This window comes from Epithele typhae, assembly GCF_022376455.1.
Source record: "Epithele typhae strain CBS 203.58 chromosome Unknown BXZ73scaffold_28, whole genome shotgun sequence".
In the NCBI taxonomy this organism is placed as follows: domain Eukaryota; kingdom Fungi; phylum Basidiomycota; class Agaricomycetes; order Polyporales; family Epitheliaceae; genus Epithele; species Epithele typhae.
The window spans coordinates 130,973-155,887 of NW_025954219.1; the positions used below are offsets into that span (position 1 = coordinate 130,973).

The window sequence follows — 24,915 nt, forward strand, 5'->3', positions numbered from 1 at the left end:
CGCCACGCGTCCTTGCCGCCCAACGAGGCGCGCCTCCACGGGCGCGCATCACGGATCGCCAGATCCGTCCAGATGCATCCGTAGCTGCCGATAGGCTATCGCAACGGATGCACCAGGGAAATCACCTGTGCTCATACGGTAGAGTGATCCTCTTGCTCGAGGACCTTCAAGAATCTGTCGTCGACCTCCGGGACCGCGCCGCCTATGTGTACACTCAGATTGATGGGTTCAAGGACGAATATGAGCTGGCCTCTCGTGGTGGGTTCCACCTTACTATTGGTCCTGCGGATTTCATCCCCGTCGCTGATACCTTTGCATACAGCCCTTCGACAAACCGAGGGCCTTATCCAGACATTGGCTTCGCACGCTCAGCCACCCGTCCCCCCCGTGTCCCCCGCCACGACAAACTCATCTGGATGCACCCACTGGTCCACTGGATTCCCGAAGACTCACGCGTCAGCACCCACCCCTTCTGCTGCCATCCCAGAAAGCTCTTCCACGGAGGTCCCGTCGACCGGAGATGCGGCTGCTGGGCGCGCTTGTGGGGTCCCGGTTCCGCCAGCCTCAGAGACGTTCGGCACGTCTGTCTCGGATCCCGCTCAGGCCTCCCACGTGGCCTCTTCCTCAACTTCAACGCACTCGGCGTCTCTGGCGTTGCCCATCTCTGACACCTCGGGGTCAGCGAACTTGACGGCGGCGCAGACGGTTGCGTCGGCGTTGGAGCCGGGCGTCGGCCAGGGGTCTGGTTCACGGCTCTCGCCGTCCTCCTTTCCACGTCTCCCCAGCATCTCGCGCTACTCGCGTGCATCGGCGGAGTCATTCAGGGGCCACGGCGTCGTAGGTATGGTCCCAGGAGGGCCTCGCTACCCACAGCGCGGCGCGTCTGAAGAGTGGGTAATCACGAGGGAGAGTGGCGAATTGTATCTCGGCACTGGTGAGTGCAGACTTTATATGTTATTTCGCAGCATCCTCACATGTATCCGGCACCGCTGGTGGGAAAGCAGACCACTAGGTTGGCCGCAGCGTGCAACCCCGAGCGTACAGCGTCATCGCTCAGCTCTTGTACGTGCTGGACGCGGTGTGTTAAAAACCGGACTCATCAGCTGTTTTTACGAGATGAGTTGCTTGGACAATGTTTCGTTGGAGTTTCAATCGCGCTGAGTTTACCCCCTGTCAATCCACTGCCACGTCAGATACTTGCGAGTTTCCCTATGCCACTCCTCTTCCAACACTCCCTTTTGTCGCCACCTCTCCCTTGTACTCGATGCCTGTTATTTCTTGATGAGCGATACCGACCGTTCCTACATGGACGGCAGTAATATATGTGATCTTTGAATTCTTGCACTCTTTCAACCCATTTCTGCATTGAATTGAACACCGCCCCTACTAGAGGACTGATCAAGGGAGTGCAGGGGTAGGAGGTAATTTTGAATAAATCCCCCCAATGCGCGGAGGACTGGTGTTTCTCAACGGCGTTGGTGTAACGCCGTTCGGCTAATGGGCGCCTACAACCGCCGATGGAGTCAGGGGCGGTCGGCGTAGGCTTTGATCGCCGATAGACTTTCTGGCTTACATCGCCAAGTCTTTCCAGTTGGCTCTGGGAAGGTACCACTGCACTACTATTGTTACCATTGGCCGCCTTTCGGAGTTTATGATGGGCTTCTTGCAAAACATCTATCACGCGATGGCGAACGGTGTCATTCTCGGTCAAGAGCAGGATGCGCAGTGTGAGGGGGTTTGTAAAATACATGAAACGTGGAACAAGTAATCTTCATCGGGATTCTTTTGTACGGCTTAAGCTCGCGGTCGTACCGCCTACATCTGTGCTGACTCCAAGTGAGCTGACGCGCGTCGCAACCTGGGCATAAAAGAGCCCTATGAAAACTGCCGCGTCTTGATGGCCGGCTCTCTAAACGGCGCAGGTGGTGCTTCGATGTTCAGCAGTGCGTCCTGCATACTGCTCGTTGAGAAGCGCTCTAGAGTAGACCACGCCAACGACCGCAAGGCAGTCGGTGGGGCTCTCCCAAAGGGTGCGGGCGGAGGGTCGAGTTCTGCAGGTGCGGACGCACCCAACGGCGGTGGCGGTCGCTCGCGCCTCATCGGTATGGGGCTCCCAAGTGAGGCAGGTGGGCGCTGGAGCGTCGCCAGCGAGGGGTTGCTGGGCGGAAGCGGCTTGATCTTCGCCGGTGGGCCCCTTCCGAACGGCGTGGGTGGGCGGTCGAGTGATGCAGGCGCATATGCATCCAACGGCGGTGGCGGTCGCTGGAGCCGCACCGGCGCGGCCCTCCCGAACGGCGTGGATAGGCGGTCGAGCGTCGCCCGGGAGGTGCCGCTGAGCGGCGGCGGGTTGGTCTTCACCGACGCAGCCCTCCCGAACGGCGTGGGTGGGCGGTCGAGTGATGCAGGCGCATATGCATCCAACGGCGGTGGCGGTCGCTGGAGCCGCACCGGCGCGGCCCTCCCGAACGGCGTGGATAGGCGGTCGAGCGTCGCCCGGGAGGTGCCGCTGAGCGGCGGCGGGTTGGTCTTCACCGACGCAGCCCTCCCGAACGGCGTGGGTGGGCGGTCGAGTGGTGCAGGCGCATATGCATCCAACGGCGGTGGCGGTCGCTGGAGCCGCACCGGCGCGGCCCTCCCGAACGGCGTGGATAGGCGCTCGAGCGTCGCCGAGGAGGTGCTGCTGAGCGGCGGCGGGTTGGTCTTCACCGACGCAGCCCTCCCGAACGGCGTCGGCGGACGGTCGAGTTCCACAGGTGTGGACGCACCCAACGGCGGTGGCAGCCGCTGGAGCCTCATCGGCGCGGCTCTCCCGAACGGCGTGGGCGTGCGGTCGAGTGCTACAGCCGCCGCTGCACCAAACGGCGGTGGCGGTCTTTCAAGTTTCACTGGCGTAAGCCTTTCCAGCGAGGCCGTTGGGCGGTCGGGCGTTGCCGATGAGAGGCTGCTGAATGGTGGCGGTGGCCGTTCGAGCTTCGCCGGGACAGACCTGCTGAATGGCGTGAAGGGATGATCTAGGCTCGCAGGCGTGGGCCTCCCGAGCTTTGCAGACGGCGGGCGGTCGAGCGTCGCTGTTGAGGGTCCGCTGAATGGCACGGGCGGGCATTCGAGCGTCGCTAGAGTCGGGGCGCCCCGCGCGGATGAGGAGAAGGGAGCACTTGTGGAATGTTTCGGTGGTGGGGCTGCCCCATGGTTCGTTGGCTGGTTCTCTGTGCCCTTCGAGGCGAGCTCCCTGGACAGCAGTGGTGGGGGGCTGAGGTCTGTGTGCGTGGGCAGATTTTGGGAAAGCGCTGGTGGAGGCGGTGAGGAGAGTCCAAGACGCGAGTTCGACGCGGCTGATGCAGGGTAGTGAGTTGGCGCATTGGTGGAAGGCGGTAAGTCGGAGCATTCCCAGATGCTCTCGTAATTAGAATGCACTTCGTTCGTCTGTATTTGGGGCAGCCGTGAGTATCATGAACTTGATGGGTTGGTAGAAAGTGAACGCACCTGAGGCGCACGGCGCAAGAGCTGCAAAAGGAGGCTGAGCCGCAGCTGATCCGGGAAGCCTGGCTGCCACGGACTGCGGTCTGGGAATATCTGATGCGCAATGGTAAAAGCCGCAGCGACGCCGCAAGAATGGTCGTCTTTCTGCTCTTCGCAGGCGATTGACTTGCTGTCGAACTTCCACATGCGGACCGGCCTGCCAGTCGCCCTGTCGATGGCTGCCGAAACCTTCCCCATCTTGCGCTTTGCGCTTGGAAGCAAGGTGGTGCTATACGACGGCTTTGAGTCGGCATACCTGATGATGCCAAGAGCGATGTCGAAGACGACGGTGATCCAATGGGAGTCTAAGTGCCAAGGTATGTACAGCGTCGCATCCTTTTGGAAGACGCGGCGAACAATCCAACGCGAGAACCTCTCCGCGAGCTTCTTCGCCGAGTAGCCCGAAACGCCGGGGGAAAGGACGAACGCGACACCTCGAAGAGGCGTTTCACGAATCTCGGAGTTGAGCATAATTGCGACGAGGTCGAGGACATCTGAGTTGATCCATTGATTGGACGAGGCGAGACGGGTTGCGGCGTGTCGCCACACGTGGTCTGTGGCCGGTAGGAAAGATAAGTGGCGAAGGACGTCCTCGCACTCCGCAACAGGCCACGCGCCGGTGTCGCGCATGTGGAGCACCCACGTTCTTGAGCGTAGATATCCCCGACGCATGCTGTAAACGTCAGATAGCGAAACCCAGAGTTCTACAAACCATATAGGCAGCCGAGAGGATGGCGCCCCTGGATGGATCACGGAAAGAGTTTCTGGGCCAAAGGTGGTGATGTGAGGCAGGGTGACGGCCGTGGTTGCCGAATAGTGGTCCACGAGAGCAACCCAACGGGGGATATCAGCAGGTGCATCCGGCTTGTGCGGGGAATAGTCCAAATTTGCGCCGGGTTGCCACGGAAGTGGGTTGGGAGCCGAGTGGAAGTCGCGGCTAAGGAGTTGTTCGACGGTGCAAGTCGGCGAAGGGATAAAAAGTTTGGCGGCGGTTGACGGCATTGTCTTCGAGTCCCAAACCGAGAGTGGGCCGAGAACCTGGTTGCTCGGAATCCGCAACGGATCTATGCTCGATGAGCAACGTTACGGCGCTTCCCAACGACGCGTGCGATGCCACCGACCTAATGCAGATGTTGGACCTGCTGAAACGTTCTTTAGGCGAACAAATGCGTAAAAGTTTGGCCAAAGCTTACCTATAAATGCGAGACCTTGAGGTTCCATTTGGGCAGAACAGAGACGTTGAATGACGGTAATACGGCTCTGAGCACGACGCCATCAAAGCGCCCGAGTGCCAGTTGATGCCCATGGCGCGATCGATTCCCACGAAGATCATCGGCGATGAGACGGCGGGTGGGATGACGATTGACGCCGACAGTTTCTCCACCCTCTCTCCTGCCATGTCTCTAACACAACGACCCCCCGTCACACAACATGAACTCGCTCAAGCGGCGTCTCAAGTACACTATGCGTTGTTGAAGAACCCGTCACCCCACTGCCCCAACATCGCAACATGGGCACCATGGTTGGAGTTCGCCATTGGTGAGGTCCGCAGGGCGTTCTACGAAGGACGCTTACGCTTCAAGAGCGTTCCGAGCAGAGCCCTCTACGCCTGCTACGAGATGGAGAGGGGTTTCCACGACTCCTCGTACGTCCCCTGTCTCTGGGACATCCGACAATTCAGCAGCAACGCAGAGGCGGCGGAAGCATACGGCTTCGACTTTGGTTTGGAGGCAAACGATCAAGGCGATGTCCCCGTCCTGGAGTGGAAGGACATCGAGAAAAAGAGCTGGATTGAATGCAGTGAGTTTTTTCCAGTCTCCGCATTGCTTGGCGTTCAACAGTCGCCAGTTACACCGCGAACTACCGTCGCGTCCTCATCGAAGGCTGCCGTGGCGTCCTCGTCCAAGGCTGCCGTGGCGTCCTCGTCCAAGGCTGCCGTGGCGTCCTCGTCCAAGGCTGCCGTGGCGTCCTCGTCCAAGGCTGCCGTGGCGTCCTCGTCCAAGGCTGCCGTGGCGTCCTCGTCCAAGGCTGCCGTCACCTCCTCGTCCACAGTGATTCCTCCAGCCGACCGCCTTTCGAAACCACCAGCCGACCGCCTTTCGAAACCGCCAGCCGAATCGCGATCGGCGATCTCCGGTGCGAATCTCGTTTCCCATGTCCTGCATACCGCCGACCTTTGCCACTGCAGCTCGAAAGGCATTGACTGGCGACGAATCCATGGACGCGGAAGATATTATAGTTGATCCTGAACCCCCGTGTGGTGAGCAGTTCAATAGAGGCAGTCTTTCATCGCGCATTGTGCTTACATTTTCATACAGAAAAACAAGCACGTCCCACGAGCGATCGTAGCAGCGAGCCTACGCCCCAAAAGCGACGAAGGAGAAAGACGAAAAAGCGGAAGCATCGGGAGGCGCCTGCGAACACCTCAGAGGAATGTGGGTGCTTCTGAGCTGCGCAACGTATGCTGCGATATTCTGCTGATGCTTTAACTCAGCTACGAACGGCGCCTCTTCCCCGGAGATGTCAGATGTTGACCAGCGGCAGACGCGGTCGAAGGCGTCCGCCACTGGTAAGGGAAGTCTGGGCACCGCTGGCGAGGCGTCCGACGATCCTGCAAAACGTTCGAACACCTCAGAGCCATACGTTCCACCTGAAGATTTCTTTCCTCCATTCAACCCCCCACCAGGATTCTATCCGTGCGCACGGGCACCACGGCCGGTCAGTCGGATGCGCTGCTGCTTGAGACTGGTCTAACCACGTTACCGCACAGACGGACAAGGACCCCTATGACTGGCGATGCAGGAACTGCCGAGAGGCCGACGTCGACTGCATCTTCTTCCCCGTGAGTGGGGGGAATTGCCATCGATGCAAAGGGGGCTCGGTCGGGTGCGATCTCTCCAAGTTCTCGCCTAGTAAGAAGGGTTTCGCTCCAGGCTACGGCGCCTATAAGGCCGCCGTGCAATGGGCGAATCCGCACATTTACCCTAACCCCATTCCCGTATCGACGGTGTGGGCTATGATAGGGAACACAACATTAGTTCCGACTTGGTTCAAGGAGTGGTGGCGCGAACATCACAAGCATTCCGAGGAAGCTCTGGCGATAAAGAGACAGAAGGTCGCGGCGAACCCGGACGCGTACTCACTCCACAGAGACGATATGGAACCTGTCCAAAACCTTCCCGATGAGGTTTACATAAGGGTGAGCACTTCGATTTCATTCCCAACTCCAGATTCTAACGTTGCGTGACGTGCCAGAAAAACTATCCATACAATTCGCGGGCGCCCCCACCTCCCATCAGCGCAGAAAACCCTGGTAAGTTTGGCGCGTTGAGTCTCCGGGGTTGATGCTGTTCGCAGGCTAACTGCGCGTCAGATCCACAAGAGGATGCGGATGGCGAAGGCCTTGTGGCCGCCAAGCCACCGGCGAAGAAGCGTCGGCATGCTGCAGGTGTTGCAGCGCGCCCTCAACCGACACCCGAGTCACTGGCTCCGCATAATCAGGCACCGCCGCCTCCTGGTAAGTTTTCCCTATCGCAGTCGATCTACGTTCATTCTTGTGAACAGGTCGAGATTTTCGCAACGTTCCGCCAACGCATGTTGCTCCCACAGATCCGGTGGAGGAGCTCCGCAGCCTTGCCGGGATTGCGCCATCCAACCACGCGGATTTTGTTTCCCGTGGGGATTACAACATCCTCCTCAACCGCCTCGAGGACCAGGCTGCGAGGACGCGAGAGCTCGAGCTCAAAGTCGCTGAGATGCGTGGCCAGCTGGACGGGATCCTCTTCTCGCACGGCGGTGGATTTCAGGCGGCTGGATCTATGTTTTCACGCTCGCCGTTCGCACCATCAGGTATGAATTTCAAAACATCACCGAGTTCATGCTGACCTGCCGTCGCAGTACGCATGGGCATGCAGGGGCAGCTCGCCCGTTCAGTGGGATCCAGCAGACACTCCTCAATCTCGGCCGCGCCATCACCTTCGGGCTCTGCGCTGCCACTGCCGCCGTCCAGGTCGAGCGCGGCATCGCGATCGACATCCGTAGCGTCTTCATTCGGATTCCAAAGCGAGGAGGGCGCCTCGAGATCTTCGACCGGTAATGCGTAGCTGCGATGTGGACGAGCACGTCGCCGCCGTTGCCACCGCTAAGGTCGACCGCAACCTCGCGCGGAAGCGGCGCGGGACGGGTGCTCTGCCAGTGCCGGCCGGTGGTGGTGCAGGCCCAAGACAGAGATGGGACGTGACAATGTTTATACTATAAGAGCACGCATTGCAGACTACCTGCCATACTTTTATACGTACGCGAATTCGGAGAATCCCTCATGCGATCCATCATTGGCTGCGAATGCGGGCTGCAATGCAAAGTTACGGTGCTGCGGTTGCAGCGCGTGACCGGAAGCACGGATCTCGTGAATCTTGCTATCAAAGCGAGATCAACTCGTCGCATCCAACCACGGCTGCACTCGCATTCGTTCACTTCACCGTCACACTGTACCGACATGGACGACACTGAGGCTTTGAAACTTCGAGAAACAGTTTATACCACCATGAAGTCTGCCCTTGGACGACGCATCCGTCGCAGGCTGCAAGGACGGCCCACAAAGGGGGCTGAGATTGATTGTCCCGAAGCGCTCGACGTGAAGATATTCGAAGACTGCATCCACGCGGTTGACTCTATAGAAGAGGCGATCCACAACAAATGTGCGCATGTGCGGTATTGACAAGGCAGATGAATGTTGACTGGGAAATAGATTCGATGGAATGGACGATAGCAGAACACATCAACGTCCTGCCCAAGGGCCATGGAGTAGTGAGAGACTCGGAGCAAGCGCGTCTGCAGCGCGAGTTTCCAGTCCCTGCGGTGACGGATTGCGGGATTCCCCATGCAATCCACAGCGGCGCCGTGATTGTCGACGCCGATCAGGTTCCACTTGTCTGGGCACTCCCCGATCTGTTGTCAGCAGCCCGTCATGTGTGTACGTTTTCGACTCGAATGGGTGATGTCCCTGATAAAACCCACAGGATGACCTGTTTGATGCCACCAAAAAGCTTAAAACGTTTCTTGACAAGCCCACAATGCAGACGTCTTCCTGGCGTAAATTCAAGGGGTTCTTCAATTCGAACGCAGACGGAGGTTGCGGCATCTTTGGGATAGTTCCGCAGATGAAGGACGTGTTCGTACGTGTGAGCGTTTTTCGACACTACGTGAAACCTCATATGCCACACTTGCAGACCGGTGAAGTTCGCGAGTCGCGAGACTTCTATGAGGCCGAAGTCCAAGGCTGGTTGCAAACGATCACTCGAATTGGCGCAATATTGGATGCCGTCTTACGTATTCTCGTCCCCAGCCAGCATAAGCAAGTGGGCGAGTATCTCCAGGCGAACTTACCAGAGGGAATTCCTTGGCCAGTCACAGGGATCGCCCTGCAGATGATCTTCAACCGAAAAACTCCCTACCATCGCGATGTGAATAGCTTCCGCCATTGGTACGATCTCCTCGTCACCCTTGGAAATTACGGACACGGCGCATATATCGGACTTCGAAGTCTCGGGTACTCCGTTCCGTACAGGCCGGGCACTGGGGTGCTGGTCTTGGCCAACGTTGTGGAACATGGCGTTCCCGAGGTCGAGGGTACGAGAATCGCTATCTCTTGGTACAACCGTCGAGACATGGTTGGTATTTGGGGTGATGAGGACGATGTTGTGGCGCCATCGGAGACAGTCCAAAACTTAGTTATGCGGATTCTTCGCGAAACCGCAGTGCATTCGTTGTAATTCACAAAGATGGGGAACAACGTATCATGGTCTATAGAATAATTTGCGCATGCTCGATAGCAGTAGTCCGAATGGAAGTCGCAAAACGGGAACTAAGTACTCCAAACGACGTGGATAGAATTCTGGGGAGGGCGTGCAAAAGCGTAGCGCAAGGAGAAGATAAGATTTCAGGAAAATAACAAGATTCATGGAAGAAATGGCGCGCGACGAAGCGCAGTTCGGTAAATTTCAAAGATGGCATGAAAGTACGGGAGAGGCAGCGCGGTGGCCTGGCCACGTCAGGGCCTCTTCTGCATTGGTGTCGATAATTCGTCTCAAGTGTCGTGATCGGCGCTTGCAAGACGAAGATTCGCGGCAACGGCTGCCTCGGTGAGATGGATGGGACGCCCACTTCGGCGAAGCGGCGCATGCTGCAAAGCGAAATGTGAGCTTGTGTTTATGGGGAAATATTGTAGGTAAAACCTTTGTGCTGAGCTTTGACTTCGACGTTGCACTCTTGCGAACTGGCGGAAGAGGAAGGGGCAGCCGGTCTGGTATCGATTTGGCTGCTCCTCCGCGTTTGTCGCCAGTGGCGCTGTCAGGCGCCAATCCATCGCCGGTAGCGGGCGCCTTCCCATCGCCGGTCGCAGGCGCTAGTCCATCGCCGGTCGTGTCGCGCTTGCTGGCCGGTGTGCCGGTCTCCACGCGCTGGCTGCTCGAGCCTTTCACTCGCTCCAGCGGGTTGACGGGCTCAACCCTCCACCCGTCCAGCATGAAGGCCTGAGCTGCATCCATAAGCTCTTCGATGCGACGGGCGAACTGTCCGTCAGGTACCAGGATCTCGGCGCCAAAGCCGAGGAATGCGTGAACCTGTGTGAGGAAGTCATCGTCCGGAGAAGGTGGCTCCGTCTCGGGCCCAAAGTCGAACGCAGTGGCTATGTCGCGGTGCAGTAGGCCGACTGCGAGGCAGAAGCGTTGAACGGACTGTTGGTCGTGGTCGCGGATGGCGGCCTGTGCTCTGATCCACTTCAGAGCCTTGCCGTACGCGGTCAGATTCCGGTACATCCGGCCAGTGACATAACCCGTGCGGTTGCGCCAGTATGCCCACTCCACGGGGCGTCTCGGGTGAACAATCGCTCTGGAGGAGAACTGAAATCCGATGTCAGCTGCGGCGTAGAACGTTCATAGAAACAATGTAGTGCTTACCGCCGAACTGACTTTATTGAGCATGTCACGCCACTGCGGTTCCGAGCAGAGCTGGGTCAGGTAGCGAAACTCATCTCCGACACGGACGTCCATCGGAGCCTCCCTGTTGCTAGGTGCGCGTTCAAGAGAATCCAGGGTAGGGGTGAGGGGGCAGTTTGTGATCGTCGCCGAAGGAGCTTCCACGAAATCGTCAATTTCAATGTACTCATCACCCTCGTAGTCCTGCTCAGCCTATACGACACCCTCAGTAAGGTCACACCTGCTATATTTATGCCATAGGTCTAATACGAAACAGGCAAAAAGTCCATGTGGTTCCGCGGCTACCACCGCAGGGCGCGGTGGAGCGAAGAACTGAAGGCTCTGGACTTGGAGATGCACTGCACTGTGCTCTCATTTTCGGGCCACCAAAGGGACTGGAAGGAGCGGGCTAAGGCGACCAAGCATCTTCCAGGGCACACGTGCTACGCCAACGGGCAGGCGGCGATGTGGCAGCAATTGGTGGATGAGAGCGCGGCAATTTTCCACCAGGCGAGGGATAAATATCGAGACCCATCCATAATGTAAAGAATGGCCAAGTTGTCACTTGAATGCAGCGTCTTGCACTGCATCTTTTGGCTTGGTGCGCTAACACTGGCAACCCGCTCGAATTGGCGGTGTAAGCTGTACAAACAATCCACTCAACCACATACGCAACCATTGCAAGTTCGGTAACAAATGCTGGCGGAATGGCATAAGTGCGAAAAAGTTGAAACCTGAGAGCAAGTGTGTTTATGGTATGATTCATAATGATACCGACATTCGAAACACCCTGGAAGGTCCTGTTAGAACATGGTGGTACCACCCCAATTGTAAGATATATGGCGTCTATACACGGAGAAGCGTCTAGCAGACAATACAGTCAGCTTCCTCGCGCACACGGGTAGTGACAAGTTGCGTGAGTATTCACCTAGCAGACAATACAGTCTGCCGCAATACATGTAAGTACATAGTTGTATGGATGTGCATGGGGCGGACGTACCAGCTTCCTCGCGCACACGGGTAGTGACAAGTTGCGTGAGGAAGCCGGACGAGCCCCGCCCAGTATATCTGGAAGCGGGGACGTCTCAATCAAGAACGATCGACGCTCGCGCGTCCAGACCGCGCGAGCACTCATTAGTCCGGAATAGGTCGCCAAAGTCCATGGCCGGTCCTCCTCGACCCGGCCCGCCCAGTCGCCCCGAGGACGCGCTGACCCGCTCCCGATGCGCGCGTGCTCCGCTCGCGCGCCGACCACAACACGCCCCCTCAGCGCGGCAGAGGGACCAAACCGTAGAGCTCGGCGAGATGGTCCATGCGCGTGCGCCCCAGCCCCTTCGTGAACACATCCGCCGGCATGTCCTCCGTGCGTCGATACCCGAGTACAACGTCCTTCGCCTCGACCAGCTCGCGGATGTAGTGGTACCGTAGGTCGATGTGCTTTGTGCGCGAGTGGTACGCATTGTTCTTGGCGAGGTCGAGCGCCGCAATGTTGTCGCTGTACAGCCGCATAGCGTAGTCCGCAAAAGCGGGGTCGTAGGCCTCCACGAGGAGTCCGCGCAACCAAACGGCCTCTTTCCCCGCATGAGTGAGGCCGATGTACTCCGCCTCGGTGGTGGACAGCGCGACGACGGCTTGACGCTTCGCGGACCATGAGACGGCACCGCCGTCCAAGGTGAAGACGTACCCGCACACGGAGTGCCGGGTATCATCGCCGGTGCCCCAGTTAGCGTCTGTGAACCCGGCGAGTCCCTCGCGGTTGCGCCCATACACCAGCGCGAGTTCACGCGTGCCGATGAGGTACCGTCCGAGGCGCTTCAGCGCCTCCCAGTGCTCGCGGCCGGGGTTGGCCATGAACCGGGAGAGCTGTTGTACAGTGAAGGCGATGTCGGGGCGAGTAGTGACTGCGATGTGCATCGCTGCGCCGACGCCTTCACGATACGGGTACTTCCTCATCTCCGCGATGCCAGCGTCGGTCGTGGGGCATTGGTCCTTGGACAGAGTGGTACCCGCGAGCCAGGGCGTGGAGAGGCTCTTGGCGCCGACGAGACCGAGAGTGCGTATAAGTGAATCGATTGCCGCGCGCTGCGAGAGGTAGATGCGATCTGGTTCCGGCTCGCGCGTCCTGTGGACCTCGATGCCGACGACAAACTCCGGCTCACCCATGTCCTTGACGTCGTAGAGTTCCTTGATCGCAGCGCGGAAGGGCTCGAGCAACTCTGGTGGCCCAGTCGCGAACATGTCGTCCACGATGGTCGCGAGCATGACGCGCACTTGTGCCTCGCCCTTGGTGAACAGGGAGTGGTCGCGCTCGCTGCGGGTGAAGCCAAGCTTCCGGAGATCGCCACTGAACTTGGTGTACCACGCGAGGCCGGACTGTGGGAGGCCGTAGAGCGCACGGTCGAGAACCCATACTTTCCCTTCGTCGCCCGGTGCAAGCATGCCTGGTGGTGGCTTGACATAGACGGGGGTCTCGAGCGGCGCAAGAAGGTACGCGCTCCGGACATCGAGCTGGAGGAGTGGCCAACCGTTGCGCGCGGCGAGTGCACACATGAGGCGGATGGTGGCCGGCTTAGCTGTAGGCGAGAAGGTTTCGACATAGTCCGGCTGTTGGAACCCGCGCGCGACGACTCGGACCTTGAATTCCTTGATCATCCCCTCCGCGTCGAGCTTCTGGTGGAACACCTGGGTGGTGTCAATCACCGTAACGCCTGCTGGGCGGTCAACGACGCGAAAGACTTTGTGGCGGCGCAGGTTGTCCATCTCGCGTTGGATTGCTTCTTCCCACTGGCCCCAGTACGGCGACGCTTGTGCCTCGCGCAGGTTCTTCGGGTCATCGCCGAGCTGTACCAGTCCGAGCGCATAGTGCGCGGCCCAGCGGTAAGCTGTGTCGAGGGAGGTGACCTCGGGTGGGGGTGTGTCGGCGACGTCCGGGATGATGCTGGAGAGAGCCATGAGCTCCCCCATGATGTCCCGCGCGTGTGTCGTGTTTGCGCGCGCGCGTCCGTCAGTCGTCCCGACGCCGTCCTGAATATCGCGGAGCCAGCGCGAGGGCTGGCGGACGCGGTGTCCGCGTCCCAGTGCCTCCTCGGCCGGCGCTTCTTCCACCACCTCGAGTCCCTCCTGTTCCTCCTGTCCCTCCACGTCTCCTCTGTCCTCCTCGTGCTCGCGCGCCCCCTGCTCGTGCGCCCCCTGCTCGTGCGCCCCCTGCTCGGCTGCCGCCTCATCAGGTGCGTCTACGGTGGGAGCGACAATGTCGTCCATGTTTTCCTCAACCCGCGCCCCCTCGCTCCCATCGTGGACATGCCCGGTGATCTCCGCGTCGTCGAACCGCGGCTCAGGTGGCCCCGGCTTGTCGCCGTTGTCCCAAACGTAGGAGCGCGCGAGCACAACCTTGTGCGCGCGAGGGGTGTACGCCAACGCGGAGTCCTTGTGGTGCGTGCTCATCCCCACGAACCGTGCGTCTTCGGTGTTGGGCGCTAGCTTGCGCGTGTGCTCGACATAGATGCACATGTGTTCCCCGAACGGACGGAGACCACCTAGGAACGGGGGAACACCAAAGCGTTGTTCGTATGGTGAGGGCCCACCGCGCGCCGTCCGGTTGTGGAGGAACACTGCGTATCGGAACGCGAACGCCCACAGCGCGAGCGGCAGGCCGGAGTCCGTGAGCATTGCCGCGACGCGCTCGCGGAGTGTCCGTAGGCTGCGCTCGGCCCTGCCGTTCTGCGCGGGGGTGTGTGGTTGTGAGGCCGACCAGTGGGTTCCCTTCTCCGCGAGGTGGGGACGAAGCCCGACAAACTCAGGCCCGTTATCGGAGTGTAGCCATTTAGGCGTAAGCCCGCGTTGCGTCTTGAGCTCCATCTCGAGATCGAGATACGCTTGGTGAGTGCCAGAGGTTGACTTCAGCGTGGCGCCGTGTATCCACCCTGTGTGATCGTCGATGAATACAACTGCCTTGCGATCGCCCCCCAGAGAAGTCTCGCCGGAGTCCCACACGTCGGAGTGGAACTTGTCGCCATACGCGGTTACAGGGATGTCGTGAGGGGCACCGTGTGCGGCGTCTGGGATCGCCTTGTGCGTGAGCTTGGCTTGCACACATGTCTTGCACTGAGTGGTGACGTCCGTGTCCGAGAGCTTGATCCCATCGGTGTGCCCCTGAGTGACCATGTCGCGGGCGGTGCGGAGTGAGATGTGTCCCATCGTGCGGTGGAGGTCCATGACGCTTATGGTGAGCGGCCCGCGTTTGGCCGGACGCGTGCTCAGTGCCGTGGTGTCGTCGGTGCCTTGTGCAGGGGAGGGGGTGTGATCATCGGCAAAGCAGGAGATGATCTGGTAGAGACCGTGATAAGATGGAATGCGCGCGACGATGTCACCGGTCTCGCGCGACTGCAGACGACACTCTCCATGGGCGAAGATCGCAGAGTATCCCGCCTCGTCTGCCTTGCGGATGGACACGAGGGAGAAGCCGATCCCAGGTGCATATAGTACATCGCGCAGTGTGATGGTGGTCGGCGAGTCGTTGGTGGCATCAAGGACGCATACCTCCATGTCGCCCTCCCCGATGGCGTCGAAGGTATCGCCATTGGCAGCGGTGATGGGGCGTGGTGGTGTGAGATCGCGGTAGTTGAAGAAACGGTGTCGGTACGGCGAGATGTGTGCTGAGGCTCCACTGTCGTAGACCTCGATGTACTCGCCCGGGCGAGCGGCAAGCGCCGTGCCCGCGATGTTCTGCAGCGCAACAAACGCGACCGTACTCTTCTTGTTGGTGTTGCCCGCGCCCACCCCGCCTCCTGCGTTGTTGGTTATTGCGCCAGCGCCTGTGCTCGCGCCACCTCCATTACCACCGCTGCCGGTGCCGCCACCGTTGCCATTGCCGCCGTTGCCGCCCTTCGACTTCGGCCAGGGTTGTCCCTCCATTGCACCGCCTGGAGCGCGGCAGTGTTTCTGGACGTGCCCGGGGCGGCCGCAGTTGAAGCACTTGTAAATGGGCTTGCCGGTTGCGAGGGCCGTCTCGCCTGAGGTGCGAGCCTCGGCGCGTCGGTCGTACTCCTCCTCGAGAGTGTGGATGAGTATGTCGTAGCCGAGAGTGTTGCCGGTGACGCGTGCGGCGTCGACAAGAGAGTTGACCCGGCCATGGTAGATCTCCGGGAGACTAGCGATGATCATCGCGCTGTATTCCTCGTCCGAGATCGTCCCGCCGTAGCTGCTGAGCGTCTCGCGAGCCTGCGCGAGCTTGGCGAGGTGCTCGCGAAGGTTGCCGTCCGCCGCGCATCTCATGTTCTGCATCTGGGTGCGGAGGCTGTTCTGGTACATGATGGATTTGCCCTCGAACGAGCGGACGATAGCAGCCCAGGCGTCGGCCGTGGATGGTTGGGCGCGTATATTGATGTACACATCGTCGGGGATGCTCTCGTAGAGAAGCGCGCGCGCGTCCGCTTCCTTCTGGACCCAGATGTCGTAGTCTTTGTCCACCACTTCGGCCAGCTTATGGTAGGTGTCGTCGTCAAGGTGCGAGTACATGTCCTTGACGGGCGCGGGGGAGGGGGATGTTCCAGGGGTTGTGGGTGCGGGGATGTGCGGGTTGACACGGGAAAAGGGAATAGGCCGAGGGGGTATGCGGACGGTACCGTCGATGTATCTCGTCAATCCCTTCGCTCCGGACACCGCCAGGAACTTGTCTTTGTATACGACCCAATTGGAGCCATTGGCGATCAGTTTCGGGATGGAGTAGCGAGTCTTTGTGTCGGACATGGTTCGATGTAGCGTAGGTTTCGATTTGGCTGGTGTTCGGTTCAATGCTTGGAAGCAGGGCTCATAACCTGTAAGATATATGGCGTCTATACACGGAGAAGCGTCTAGCAGACAATACAGTCAGCTTCCTCGCGCACACGGGTAGTGACAAGTTGCGTGAGTATTCACCTAGCAGACAATACAGTCTGCCGCAATACATGTAAGTACATAGTTGTATGGATGTGCATGGGGCGGACGTACCAGCTTCCTCGCGCACACGGGTAGTGACAAGTTGCGTGAGGAAGCCGGACGAGCCCCGCCCAGTATATCTGGAAGCGGGGACGTCTCAATCAAGAACGATCGACGCTCGCGCGTCCAGACCGCGCGAGCACTCATTAGTCCGGAATAGGTCGCCAAAGTCCATGGCCGGTCCTCCTCGACCCGGCCCGCCCAGTCGCCCCGAGGACGCGCTGACCCGCTCCCGATGCGCGCGTGCTCCGCTCGCGCGCCGACCACAACACCAATACCTGTGGAGTATGAACACCGCCAATCGGGTGGCCTCGTACGAGTGTTGCCGACGGCGACAGAGCGCCGACTCGTACGAGACCCACGGCGACTCGCCAATATCTTCGCGAAAAATGGTGCGTGAGTCTTCAAACATGCGTATCACGGAGCACTCAACTGCGTACTGCTGCTCCTGTACTTTCTTAGAATATCCTACCGTTAGGGCCGCCAGGCAGTGGTATGTGGCACGCCGACTGCGATGGCAGCCGCCAATCATTATACGAGGCATTGACACATGGCACTGTCGTACGAATGTTAGCAAAGTGTTACATTTATTTTCTCGTACGAGTGTTGTTAATGACTACAAAGAACAAACTCGTACGAGCTCGTATGGCCATTGGAGAAAGGGTACACGCCACACTCGCACAGCTTTGCCAAAGGGCTACACTTGGGCCACGGGGTCCTCCGCGCACGCCAGCATGTTGCGCGCTGCTTGCGCGACAGTGCGCGCGCGCCCCTCGCGCGCCCTCGCGCACCGTCGCGCGGTCAAGCGCTCAGCGCCACCGCGACCATCGGCAAGGTTGTGCCGTGCTGACTAAGCTTAGTGTTGCGGCGACTCGACTCGACTCGACTCTGACTCGACTCGGCCCGACTTGGCCCGAGTCAACTTTAGAGTCCTGACTCCCATAATTGACTCATCATTAAGAGTCATGCCGGGAGTCGCCGAGAGTCGATGGGAGTCTCCTTGCCAATTAGGACGATGGGCCAACGAAAAGATTTGAGCTGTATGGCGAGGGATTGCAGCAGGATGTGATTCAACGACCATTATACACCTCCTATAACCATGTAGATAGCTTCTGCATCCGTATTACATGGGCAGGAGGAGTTCAAAAAAAATCCTAAAACCCATCAAATCTGCATGGCACTGAGCAGGGTGGCCGCTGAGGACCATGCTGGCGCCTATCAGGGGTGCTCGCGGTTCCCCGAGCGAGCATTTCAAGGCTGTTAATGAAGAAGATTTCAAAGGAAAGCTAGTCAATGAATAGGGATTATTAGCTCGGTTATTAGGCTCGCTCCCAGTCCCCCTCATTGACCGGCACGTCCTCGGCAGCTGCTCCCCGACGAAGTGCCCCATTGCCTCCACCGTCTCTGCCTCGCTGCTCCTCTCCACATCACACATCAAGAACCGCACCGTCTCGAGCGCGGGCAGCGCGCCAAGCGCCGCATCGAGTGTGTTCTACAGCACGCATCGCGCACCCGCGTCCGCATCCGCACCGATTTGCCGTCGCGCGGGCGGGGCTCCCCCAGGAACGGTGCGCTTGTGGAGCACGCGAACGCCGCGGGGGCCGCTGTCGCGCAGAACACCTGGAGCGCGATCTCGCGCAGCGCGGGGAACGCCTGCACCTGCGGCACGAGCACGCGTATGTAGAGCGCGAGCGTGGCGCGGACGACGCGCAGGAGGTCCCACATCCCCGCAGCAGCGTCCGCGACGGGCGCGAAGTCGAAGGAGAGTGTGAGGTTCTCGAGGCGCAGGCAGGCGCTGAGGTCCACCCCGAGCGCGGCGTGCGGCGCAGGCTCGAGGTCGTTCACGGGCGCGTGGGCCGGGATGATCGATTTTGCTATTTCCCCGGAGGCGCCCAAAGTTGACTCTACCGGCGGCTCCGGTTTGACTTGAACCCGACTCTGGTGCTTAGTCGTGTACTAATGGGTGACTAAATTGGAGTCAGATTTTGGAGTCGGACTCTTAGTCATGGCACTTGACTCTGACTCCCGAGTCGACTCGAGTCGAGTCCCTGCAACACTAACTAAGCTGACCACGGGCTTCGCTGGCGTTGCCCGTCCCCACACGACAGGCAGCCCAGGGGCGTGTGAGGTAGGGAAATGTTATCAAATATGTTATTGTATCGACCCCTGGGCGAGACTCCGTCAGCAACTCGGAAATGTTGAGGGATACATAAACTCTTTGTCAACATGCGCCGAACATTTCCCCGTCTTTGTCAGGTAATCCGGCTCACAACATGCGCGAGTCTCGGAAATGTTGAAGTTCAGATCACATGACTACCGTCCCTTTAAGGCCTGGGGCCCACCATGAGACATGAATCGATTCTGGCAGCCTCTGAGTTGTCTGCAACGAAAAGGCCAGTGCTCACTGATGCGGGAACCCGGACATCGACGACACACACGTGATCAACATTTCCAAGACTTGCGCCTGTTGTCAGTCGGATTACCCGACAAAGACGGGGAAATGTTCGGCCCATGTTAAAAAACGGCTTGAGTATCTATCAGAATTTCCAAGTCTCGCCCATGGGTCGATACAATAACATATCTGGGAACATTTCCCGATCTCACACGCCCCTGGGCTGCCCGTCGTGCCAATGCCTCTCGCGACGTCGAATTGATGGACCAGAGGATGCGGGCGCTATTGCAGCGCTCAGCACTCGGCCTTCTCCGACACCGCTGCCGCCACCACCGCCGCCGACAACCTCCCTCCTCCTCCTCCTCCTCCTCCTCCTCCTCCTCCCATTGCTCTCCACCAGCTTGCGCATATCACGAACCCACACGCCCCGACGCGACCGCCGCACGCCCTACACCAGGCCTCTTCCGGATTCCTGCACCACGACTGCGACCCCCGCTCTCTACCGACTACGATGGCCTCTGGTGTTTCCCGCCTCTCCAAAATCGCGTTCATGACGGTATGGGCGAGCCCGCCGGACTCCTCCCGATGCGTCTGCGCCCTACCATCCCCCTGCCCCATCTTCATATGCTTGGCGACGGCCAATACGCCGCGTCCTCGTGCGCGCGCGTCGAGCCGACACCGCCGCCGAAGACGGCGTCCATACAACTTCCATACTGCGTCCACAGCGACTCATCGTCGTGCTCGTTTCGAATGGAAGACCGCTGCAGGGAGCAGCCAATCCGTCATTTTACGACAGGTGAGTTTCCCGCCGAACGTTTTCATGAATTTATACCGATGCTCGTTTTCCACAGGCCCACAGCGCAGTCGTCGCTCGGCGACCCCGCTACCAACCTTCGGAGCTCCCGCGTGGTCATGTCTCGAGCACCGCAAGCACCGAAGCTGCGGCTCTCTGACGAAGGTGAGCGTGGTATACATCATCTACCGCCTCAATCTTTCTAACTTTGTCGTCTTCGTCGCGCTCCTCGCACTCGTCGCGATCGACTGGCGCAGCTGTCCGCAAGACACCGGAGACGACGTCTCCTTTGGTTGCGAAGACGGTGGACACGGGGAATCGTGTGGGAGTGTCGTGGACGCCATTGTTGCCGTTGCGTCTCTCGTGCTCACGTGAACCGAGGACGACGTCAGGGCTGGGTTCTCGTCAGGTGAGTAGTCTTCGCGGTGTCCGTATCCCATTTGTTTATATCCGGTGCTTGCTCCCTCCAGGCACGGCCCTCGAATTCGCTCTCTCGCCCCGGCCCCTCGAATCGACTCTTCATCTTGGATACATCGCCGGCAGGGATGTCAATCCATGTTTCCTCACTTGTGGGCCCGATCCCCGCGAGACTCGCTATCGGTAAGTTCCTGGGCTGCGTCGTGAAGTTGTTGACGTGCACTTATAGTCTGCAGCAGACTTTCCGGTACAGCATCACGAGCGGGAGTACTGGAGTAGACGTCGGAAGGAGCACGTGAAGGTGAGCATTGCCGTCATGATCGACAGAGTCATCTTGCTAACCTTGTCGTCTTCTTAGCTTTCGTGCTGCTCATCAAATGCACGCGCCGCCTTCCTTGAGCGCCGCCTCCGACCCTCGGTCTTTCCGGTAAGGTCGCCACGTTCACCACGGCGAACCTTACCACACGCCTCAAGCACCGCCAGCGTTCACGACGAAAGGGCGGACGAGAGACGGGCTGAATCCTTTCACAAGCATGTTTCGTTCTTGCGGCGGCGCCGGCTGAAGTGCTCCTCCGAGCGAGCCTTGATGTGCCGCCCCTCCACGTCCAGTGAGTGAAGGCAACAGTTCACTGCGAGGCACCTATCCGAGGCTATGGTCCTCCCAGTGCGCCGGGAAAGGCGCAGGTGCGTACGATTGACGTTATGGGCCGGTTCTTGCTCTCTAATACTGTCGTCTTCGTCGCCATAGACCAGTCGGCTGTAGACAGCACTTCGACGACGGCGATAACCGCGGGGATGTACGGGGAGCACGGTAGAAACCCGCCCCAGGTGAGCATGTACGGCCATCCCTGCCCGCTCTCAGCGTATTTACTCATGACCATCGTCCTCGTTATTTGATAGGGGATTCCTTCAGAGACGTTCTATCCAAGATTTCCGGTGCCCTCGAGGAGCTCGATCGGCTCTGGGTCAAGGTCTGTCCGTGCATTATCACCCGTCCCGGCTTTGCGCCTGATCTCGTTTCACGCGGTGCTGTAGGTTGAGAGCTGGCCCGTCACTACTTCCTGATGCAGTGCGGGTCGACCACGGTCCGTATAGTCGCCCCACCCCGTTGTATGACACAGAGAATGTGCATATAAAGGAGTCCAAGATCGACGAGGGGACGCGGAACAGGAGGACGAGACGACGCAGAGGAGAGGTCGCGGAGGTCGCGGAAGCAGCACCAATGGCTCCACGCACGCTCGCAAAGAGCACTTCTGTCGGGCCGTAGCACTCGGCGAGTGCTCGCTGTTCTACGGCAGGTGAGTGTTTCGCACACCGTCCGGGTCTCATTTGTTTATGCCTTCGCTCGATGCTTGCTGCACCCAGGCACGGACATCAGTCCACCCCCATCCGCCCTCTTGCCGTCCACAAAAAACCTGCGCCGACTCTTGGATTTTCCAGCTGCAAGACGTATCCGTCGGCGCTGCTATCCGTTCACTCGATTGCACAGCTGCGTCGGCCATTATGACCTACGGCATGATTTCCCTCCACACCGATCACCGAAGGCGGTCGACGTCGGCATGGGTCTGCAAACTGGACCGTGCGGTGGCGTCCCGTTCACCTCGGTCGGACATGCCTGACGAGGACGATCCTGCGTTCTTCCTCGGGCCATGATCCTGCCTCCGACGATCAACGCCTCGGGTAGTCTCGCCAGCGGCGACTCCCACTACTCGTTGTACGCTCCAGCTTCGGTGCGCCGGTGCTCCGCGGCGTCGACTGGGCCATTGGACCATATTGAAGATCACAATGGGCGACTCCGTCCGTCCCCGAAGGGCTGAAGTGCGCCTCGTTTACAACGCGATGACCGCTTGCGATGGTCGAGGTCGACTTGATGGCAAAGGTAAGCCTGTTTGTATGCTCGGAGTCAACCTTGCTAACCCCGTTATGCTCGTCGTGTCCGTCGTTTTTGGTCCACTCAGACTGCTGCCAGAGGGCGCACCCAGTACCTCCCGCCACCTCCTCCCTGTCTGGCGCACGCGATCCGAGAAGGCCTGCTAACCCGACCCTGCCCACACACGGTGTGCAGCGGAAGGCGACGAAATGCGGCCAACTGCGCTTCGACTTCGCAATGTACGTCGGGCTGTTCGCTCGTACGCCTGTTAAGGTTCCTCTGGAGGAAAAGATGTACTAGGCGAGTGCGTCCGTCTACGCGACGGTCTTCATGATCTGACTTGGTTTCCACAGACAAGAATGGCATTGCGCCCAATGTGAGTGGACGCTCTCAATGTTGGCGCTATCCGTCTCCAGCGACCCAGCCGGAGCCTCGGCGGAAGTGAACTTGGAACTGGCTCGAGCTGCAGCCGAAGCCAACCTCGCTCGGGATGGACCTCGCTCCCTTTCTTCTAGGTGTGCCCCCTCCCTCTCGGCATGTGTTCTGACGGTGATTTCGCCCATCAGGTTGCAGACCGCTTCATATTTGCAGGCACGCGCCGAACCCTCTGGCGGCTCAGCAGACCAAGATTCGCGCGGTTGCGACTGTCGCTCCCCTCCGTCAGTCCACAGACGCTCGCACGGACCGTTGTCCGGAAGCCGCGAGGCTGTGATGGCGTAGATAGTGCGTGAGTGTCTTCCTGTCTGCACGCTTATCTCGCTCATGATCATCTTGCACGCATGTGCATGACCGGCTCCTCGGACGAAGGGCGAAAGGGCGCCTATGGAAACGGCGCGCGTTGTTGACATGGTCATCGCGGTTGAATCTGCAGACGTTTCGTTTGACCAATCTGGCACAGACGGATCAGTGGGTTCGTGCGCCCTGCGCGTGCACATGATCACCAGTTTTCCCGAGGGGCCTCTGTCAGCCTCTGTCGCGGTCGCCACGCCCAATGCCGCGCCTCAAGCCAATCGCGTCCACAATCGGTCGCCCTGCGCAAGGCACCCGTCCAGCACGAGGGTTCTCTCGCCCCGTTCGCCGCTACGATAGGATACCTCCTGACCAGGTGCGCGCTGGACGCGCTGGATCCGCGGGGACCGGTATCTGTAGGTTAGACGCCTTAGTCGCCATCTCTGCTGTAGTAGATAGCATTTTTTTGCAATTGAACCAGCCGAGGACCGAGGTCAACCGGCGTATCAGTGCTCAGAACTTGCCACCGTGCTCGACGCCCGGGCCGCACTGAGGCACCTGGCGCTCCGGGCCTCACGTCGTCTATGATCCGGCTCCGACTCATGCGCGCGTCGGCCGCCTCCCGTCTTCCTCCACCGCGACCACGCCCCCAGCTCAGCGCTCAGCCCCGCACACCCTCGCAGGCTCCTCGACACTCTCCCGGCGCGCGTTCCGCGTCCCGTCCAACCTCGCCTCCACCGGCTTCTGTCCGCACCCATCGCCAGCGGCGGTCGGCACACCGCCTGCTCCGCGCCCCCGCTCGTACCATGGCCAGGTACGTTACTCTGCTCGGCGGTGCTGCATCCGCCATGCTGACGCGCGCCGGGGTAGATGGAACTCGTTGTAGAGAGTGGACGCGGCGCTGAAGTGGAGGCCTCTGCGGCAGGTGCGTGTGTTAACGTCATTGACCGGGTTGACGACGGCTACTCATCGTCTTCCCCTCGTCCTTGGTCTAATACCCAGCGTCTGCGCACCGTCCTGATTTCGACTCTCCTCAGCCACATCGCCACCGCGGACTGCGCGTCCCTGGCGGACGTGGCGGACGTAGGCTCCGACGTCGGGCGACCGGGACGGCCGCGCGCGGGTGATCAGGAGGGCGGAAGCGGAGACTGGAGCGGCCGCGACGACGACGAAAGCGACGAGGATGGGGTGCGCCAACCCTCTTCTCCTTCTCTCTTTTCTACCCCGGTATGTACCCTCAACAAAGTCTGTGTCGTTTATTCACCCCAATCCTAGAGCCGTGCTGCCCCCAGACGCGGACGCCAGTTGGCCCTCTAGGGTCTCGTCGTCACTTCTCTCGACCGTCTCCGTTCTCAACCGTGACGCTCGGACCAGCCGCCTCCCATCGAGGCCGCGGATTTCGCAGTGCACCGATAAAGGCAAGTGCTGTTCACATCCTCGACAAGCACATCTTGCTGATTTTCTTGTGTCTGTCCCCTTTCTATCATCTGCTCTATGTATATCGGCCGAAGTCGATGCGGAGGGGCAAATACAAGATGCACCGTGACTCATCGCAATATCCCTGCAGGAACTCAGGTGTTTTCCTTAACCGCCTCTGCTCCCCTCACAGTTCCTTTCGCCGGTACTGCGGGCACACTTGCGCCCTTCTTCTACATTACGAGTATCAGAAACCCCCGCTTGTATCTCTATCTCTTGTCACGCCATTCGCCGCTGATCAAACTGCCTTATTCCATATGACGACGGCCTCGTGTGAGTCCGTCGCCCTCGCCTCGCTTTTGTGCGAAGTCCTCTCTCGTCTGCTATATGAATTTATTGGCGTCACTGTTAAGAACGTCCATCCCTGCCACGTTGGTTGTTCGCTGTGTTGTATGATTGGGCTGGCAATGATTTCTGTCAAATGAATCCGTGTGAACGCCAGCTTATGTAGCGCCTCGGCCCTCACAGCAAACACGTTTCTTAGTGTCCTCTATTGTCGACGTACCCGTCCTCGTCTCTTATCCACGATGTCCCTCATCAACATCCTCTCAGGTCATAGGGAATCATCTGGCGTTCAACGTGGAAAACATCGTCCTATAGTATGCACCGACGCCTGTGTCGAGATCTGGACATATGGAGGAGGTGACGTCCGTCAAGTTTCACGTCTGGTCATGCGTCCGTCGCTCACTGTTGTGCTCCCATTTACCTCAGCATTTTTCACGCGTCATACACTTTCTCAGCCGGACAACTCACAGATGATTGCTGGGTC

General features: G+C 59.4%; 10 protein-coding genes across 10 annotated transcripts; 5 read left to right on the forward strand and 5 right to left on the reverse strand.

The window, feature by feature from the left end:
• Positions 1-1,933: 1,933 nt before the first annotated feature.
• Positions 1,934-3,010, forward strand: BXZ73DRAFT_77995 (uncharacterized protein; the record flags this gene model as incomplete). The annotated part of the gene is made up of 1 exon (XM_048022774.1): positions 1,934-3,010. One exon carries the CDS (start codon positions 1,934-1,936, stop codon positions 3,008-3,010), a length of 1,077 nt encoding a protein of 358 aa, XP_047877288.1.
• Positions 3,011-3,447: 437 nt separating this feature from the next.
• On the reverse strand, positions 3,448-4,521 carry BXZ73DRAFT_77996 (uncharacterized protein; the record flags this gene model as incomplete). Its single annotated transcript, XM_048022775.1, has 1 exon — positions 3,448-4,521. The coding sequence occupies one exon, from the start codon at positions 4,519-4,521 to the stop codon at positions 3,448-3,450; it is 1,074 nt and encodes a 357-aa protein (XP_047877289.1).
• Positions 4,522-4,916: 395 nt separating this feature from the next.
• Positions 4,917-9,290, forward strand: BXZ73DRAFT_77997 (uncharacterized protein; the record flags this gene model as incomplete). The annotated part of the gene is made up of 14 exons (XM_048022776.1): positions 4,917-5,319; positions 5,368-5,655; positions 5,708-5,779; positions 5,838-5,954; positions 6,014-6,237; positions 6,290-6,718; positions 6,775-6,832; positions 6,893-7,036; positions 7,084-7,368; positions 7,434-7,611; positions 8,098-8,216; positions 8,267-8,487; positions 8,538-8,693; positions 8,748-9,290. 14 exons carry the CDS (start codon positions 4,917-4,919, stop codon positions 9,288-9,290), a joined length of 3,237 nt encoding a protein of 1,078 aa, XP_047877290.1.
• A 314-nt stretch (positions 9,291-9,604) lies between these two features.
• Positions 9,605-10,568, reverse strand: BXZ73DRAFT_101946 (uncharacterized protein; the record flags this gene model as incomplete). Its single annotated transcript, XM_048015063.1, has 3 exons — positions 9,605-9,700; positions 9,753-10,418; positions 10,476-10,568. The coding sequence occupies 3 exons, from the start codon at positions 10,566-10,568 to the stop codon at positions 9,605-9,607; spliced, it is 855 nt and encodes a 284-aa protein (XP_047877291.1).
• Positions 10,569-10,781: 213 nt separating this feature from the next.
• BXZ73DRAFT_47815 (uncharacterized protein) lies at positions 10,782-11,039 on the forward strand (the record flags this gene model as incomplete). Its single annotated transcript, XM_048019943.1, has 1 exon — positions 10,782-11,039. The coding sequence occupies one exon, from the start codon at positions 10,782-10,784 to the stop codon at positions 11,037-11,039; it is 258 nt and encodes an 85-aa protein (XP_047877292.1).
• A 3,387-nt stretch (positions 11,040-14,426) lies between these two features.
• BXZ73DRAFT_17492 (uncharacterized protein) lies at positions 14,427-14,951 on the reverse strand (the record flags this gene model as incomplete). Its single annotated transcript, XM_048017550.1, has 1 exon — positions 14,427-14,951. A coding segment is annotated over one exon (525 nt), but the record flags the coding sequence as incomplete, so codon positions are not given.
• A 33-nt stretch (positions 14,952-14,984) lies between these two features.
• On the reverse strand, positions 14,985-15,176 carry BXZ73DRAFT_25593 (uncharacterized protein; the record flags this gene model as incomplete). Its single annotated transcript, XM_048017713.1, has 1 exon — positions 14,985-15,176. A coding segment is annotated over one exon (192 nt), but the record flags the coding sequence as incomplete, so codon positions are not given.
• Positions 15,177-17,592: 2,416 nt separating this feature from the next.
• Positions 17,593-18,476, reverse strand: BXZ73DRAFT_77999 (uncharacterized protein; the record flags this gene model as incomplete). Its single annotated transcript, XM_048022777.1, has 4 exons — positions 17,593-17,755; positions 17,819-17,961; positions 17,982-18,405; positions 18,427-18,476. 4 exons carry the CDS (start codon positions 18,474-18,476, stop codon positions 17,593-17,595), a joined length of 780 nt encoding a protein of 259 aa, XP_047877295.1.
• An 896-nt stretch (positions 18,477-19,372) lies between these two features.
• BXZ73DRAFT_78000 (uncharacterized protein) lies at positions 19,373-21,338 on the forward strand (the record flags this gene model as incomplete). Its single annotated transcript, XM_048022778.1, has 11 exons — positions 19,373-19,417; positions 19,587-19,657; positions 19,713-19,819; positions 19,912-20,063; positions 20,198-20,254; positions 20,301-20,372; positions 20,430-20,498; positions 20,737-20,755; positions 20,820-20,899; positions 20,972-21,042; positions 21,107-21,338. The coding sequence occupies 11 exons, from the start codon at positions 19,373-19,375 to the stop codon at positions 21,336-21,338; spliced, it is 975 nt and encodes a 324-aa protein (XP_047877296.1).
• Positions 21,339-23,254: 1,916 nt separating this feature from the next.
• On the forward strand, positions 23,255-23,987 carry BXZ73DRAFT_101950 (uncharacterized protein; the record flags this gene model as incomplete). Its single annotated transcript, XM_048015064.1, has 5 exons — positions 23,255-23,294; positions 23,354-23,484; positions 23,557-23,595; positions 23,673-23,897; positions 23,946-23,987. The coding sequence occupies 5 exons, from the start codon at positions 23,255-23,257 to the stop codon at positions 23,985-23,987; spliced, it is 477 nt and encodes a 158-aa protein (XP_047877297.1).
• Positions 23,988-24,915: the final 928 nt, after the last annotated feature.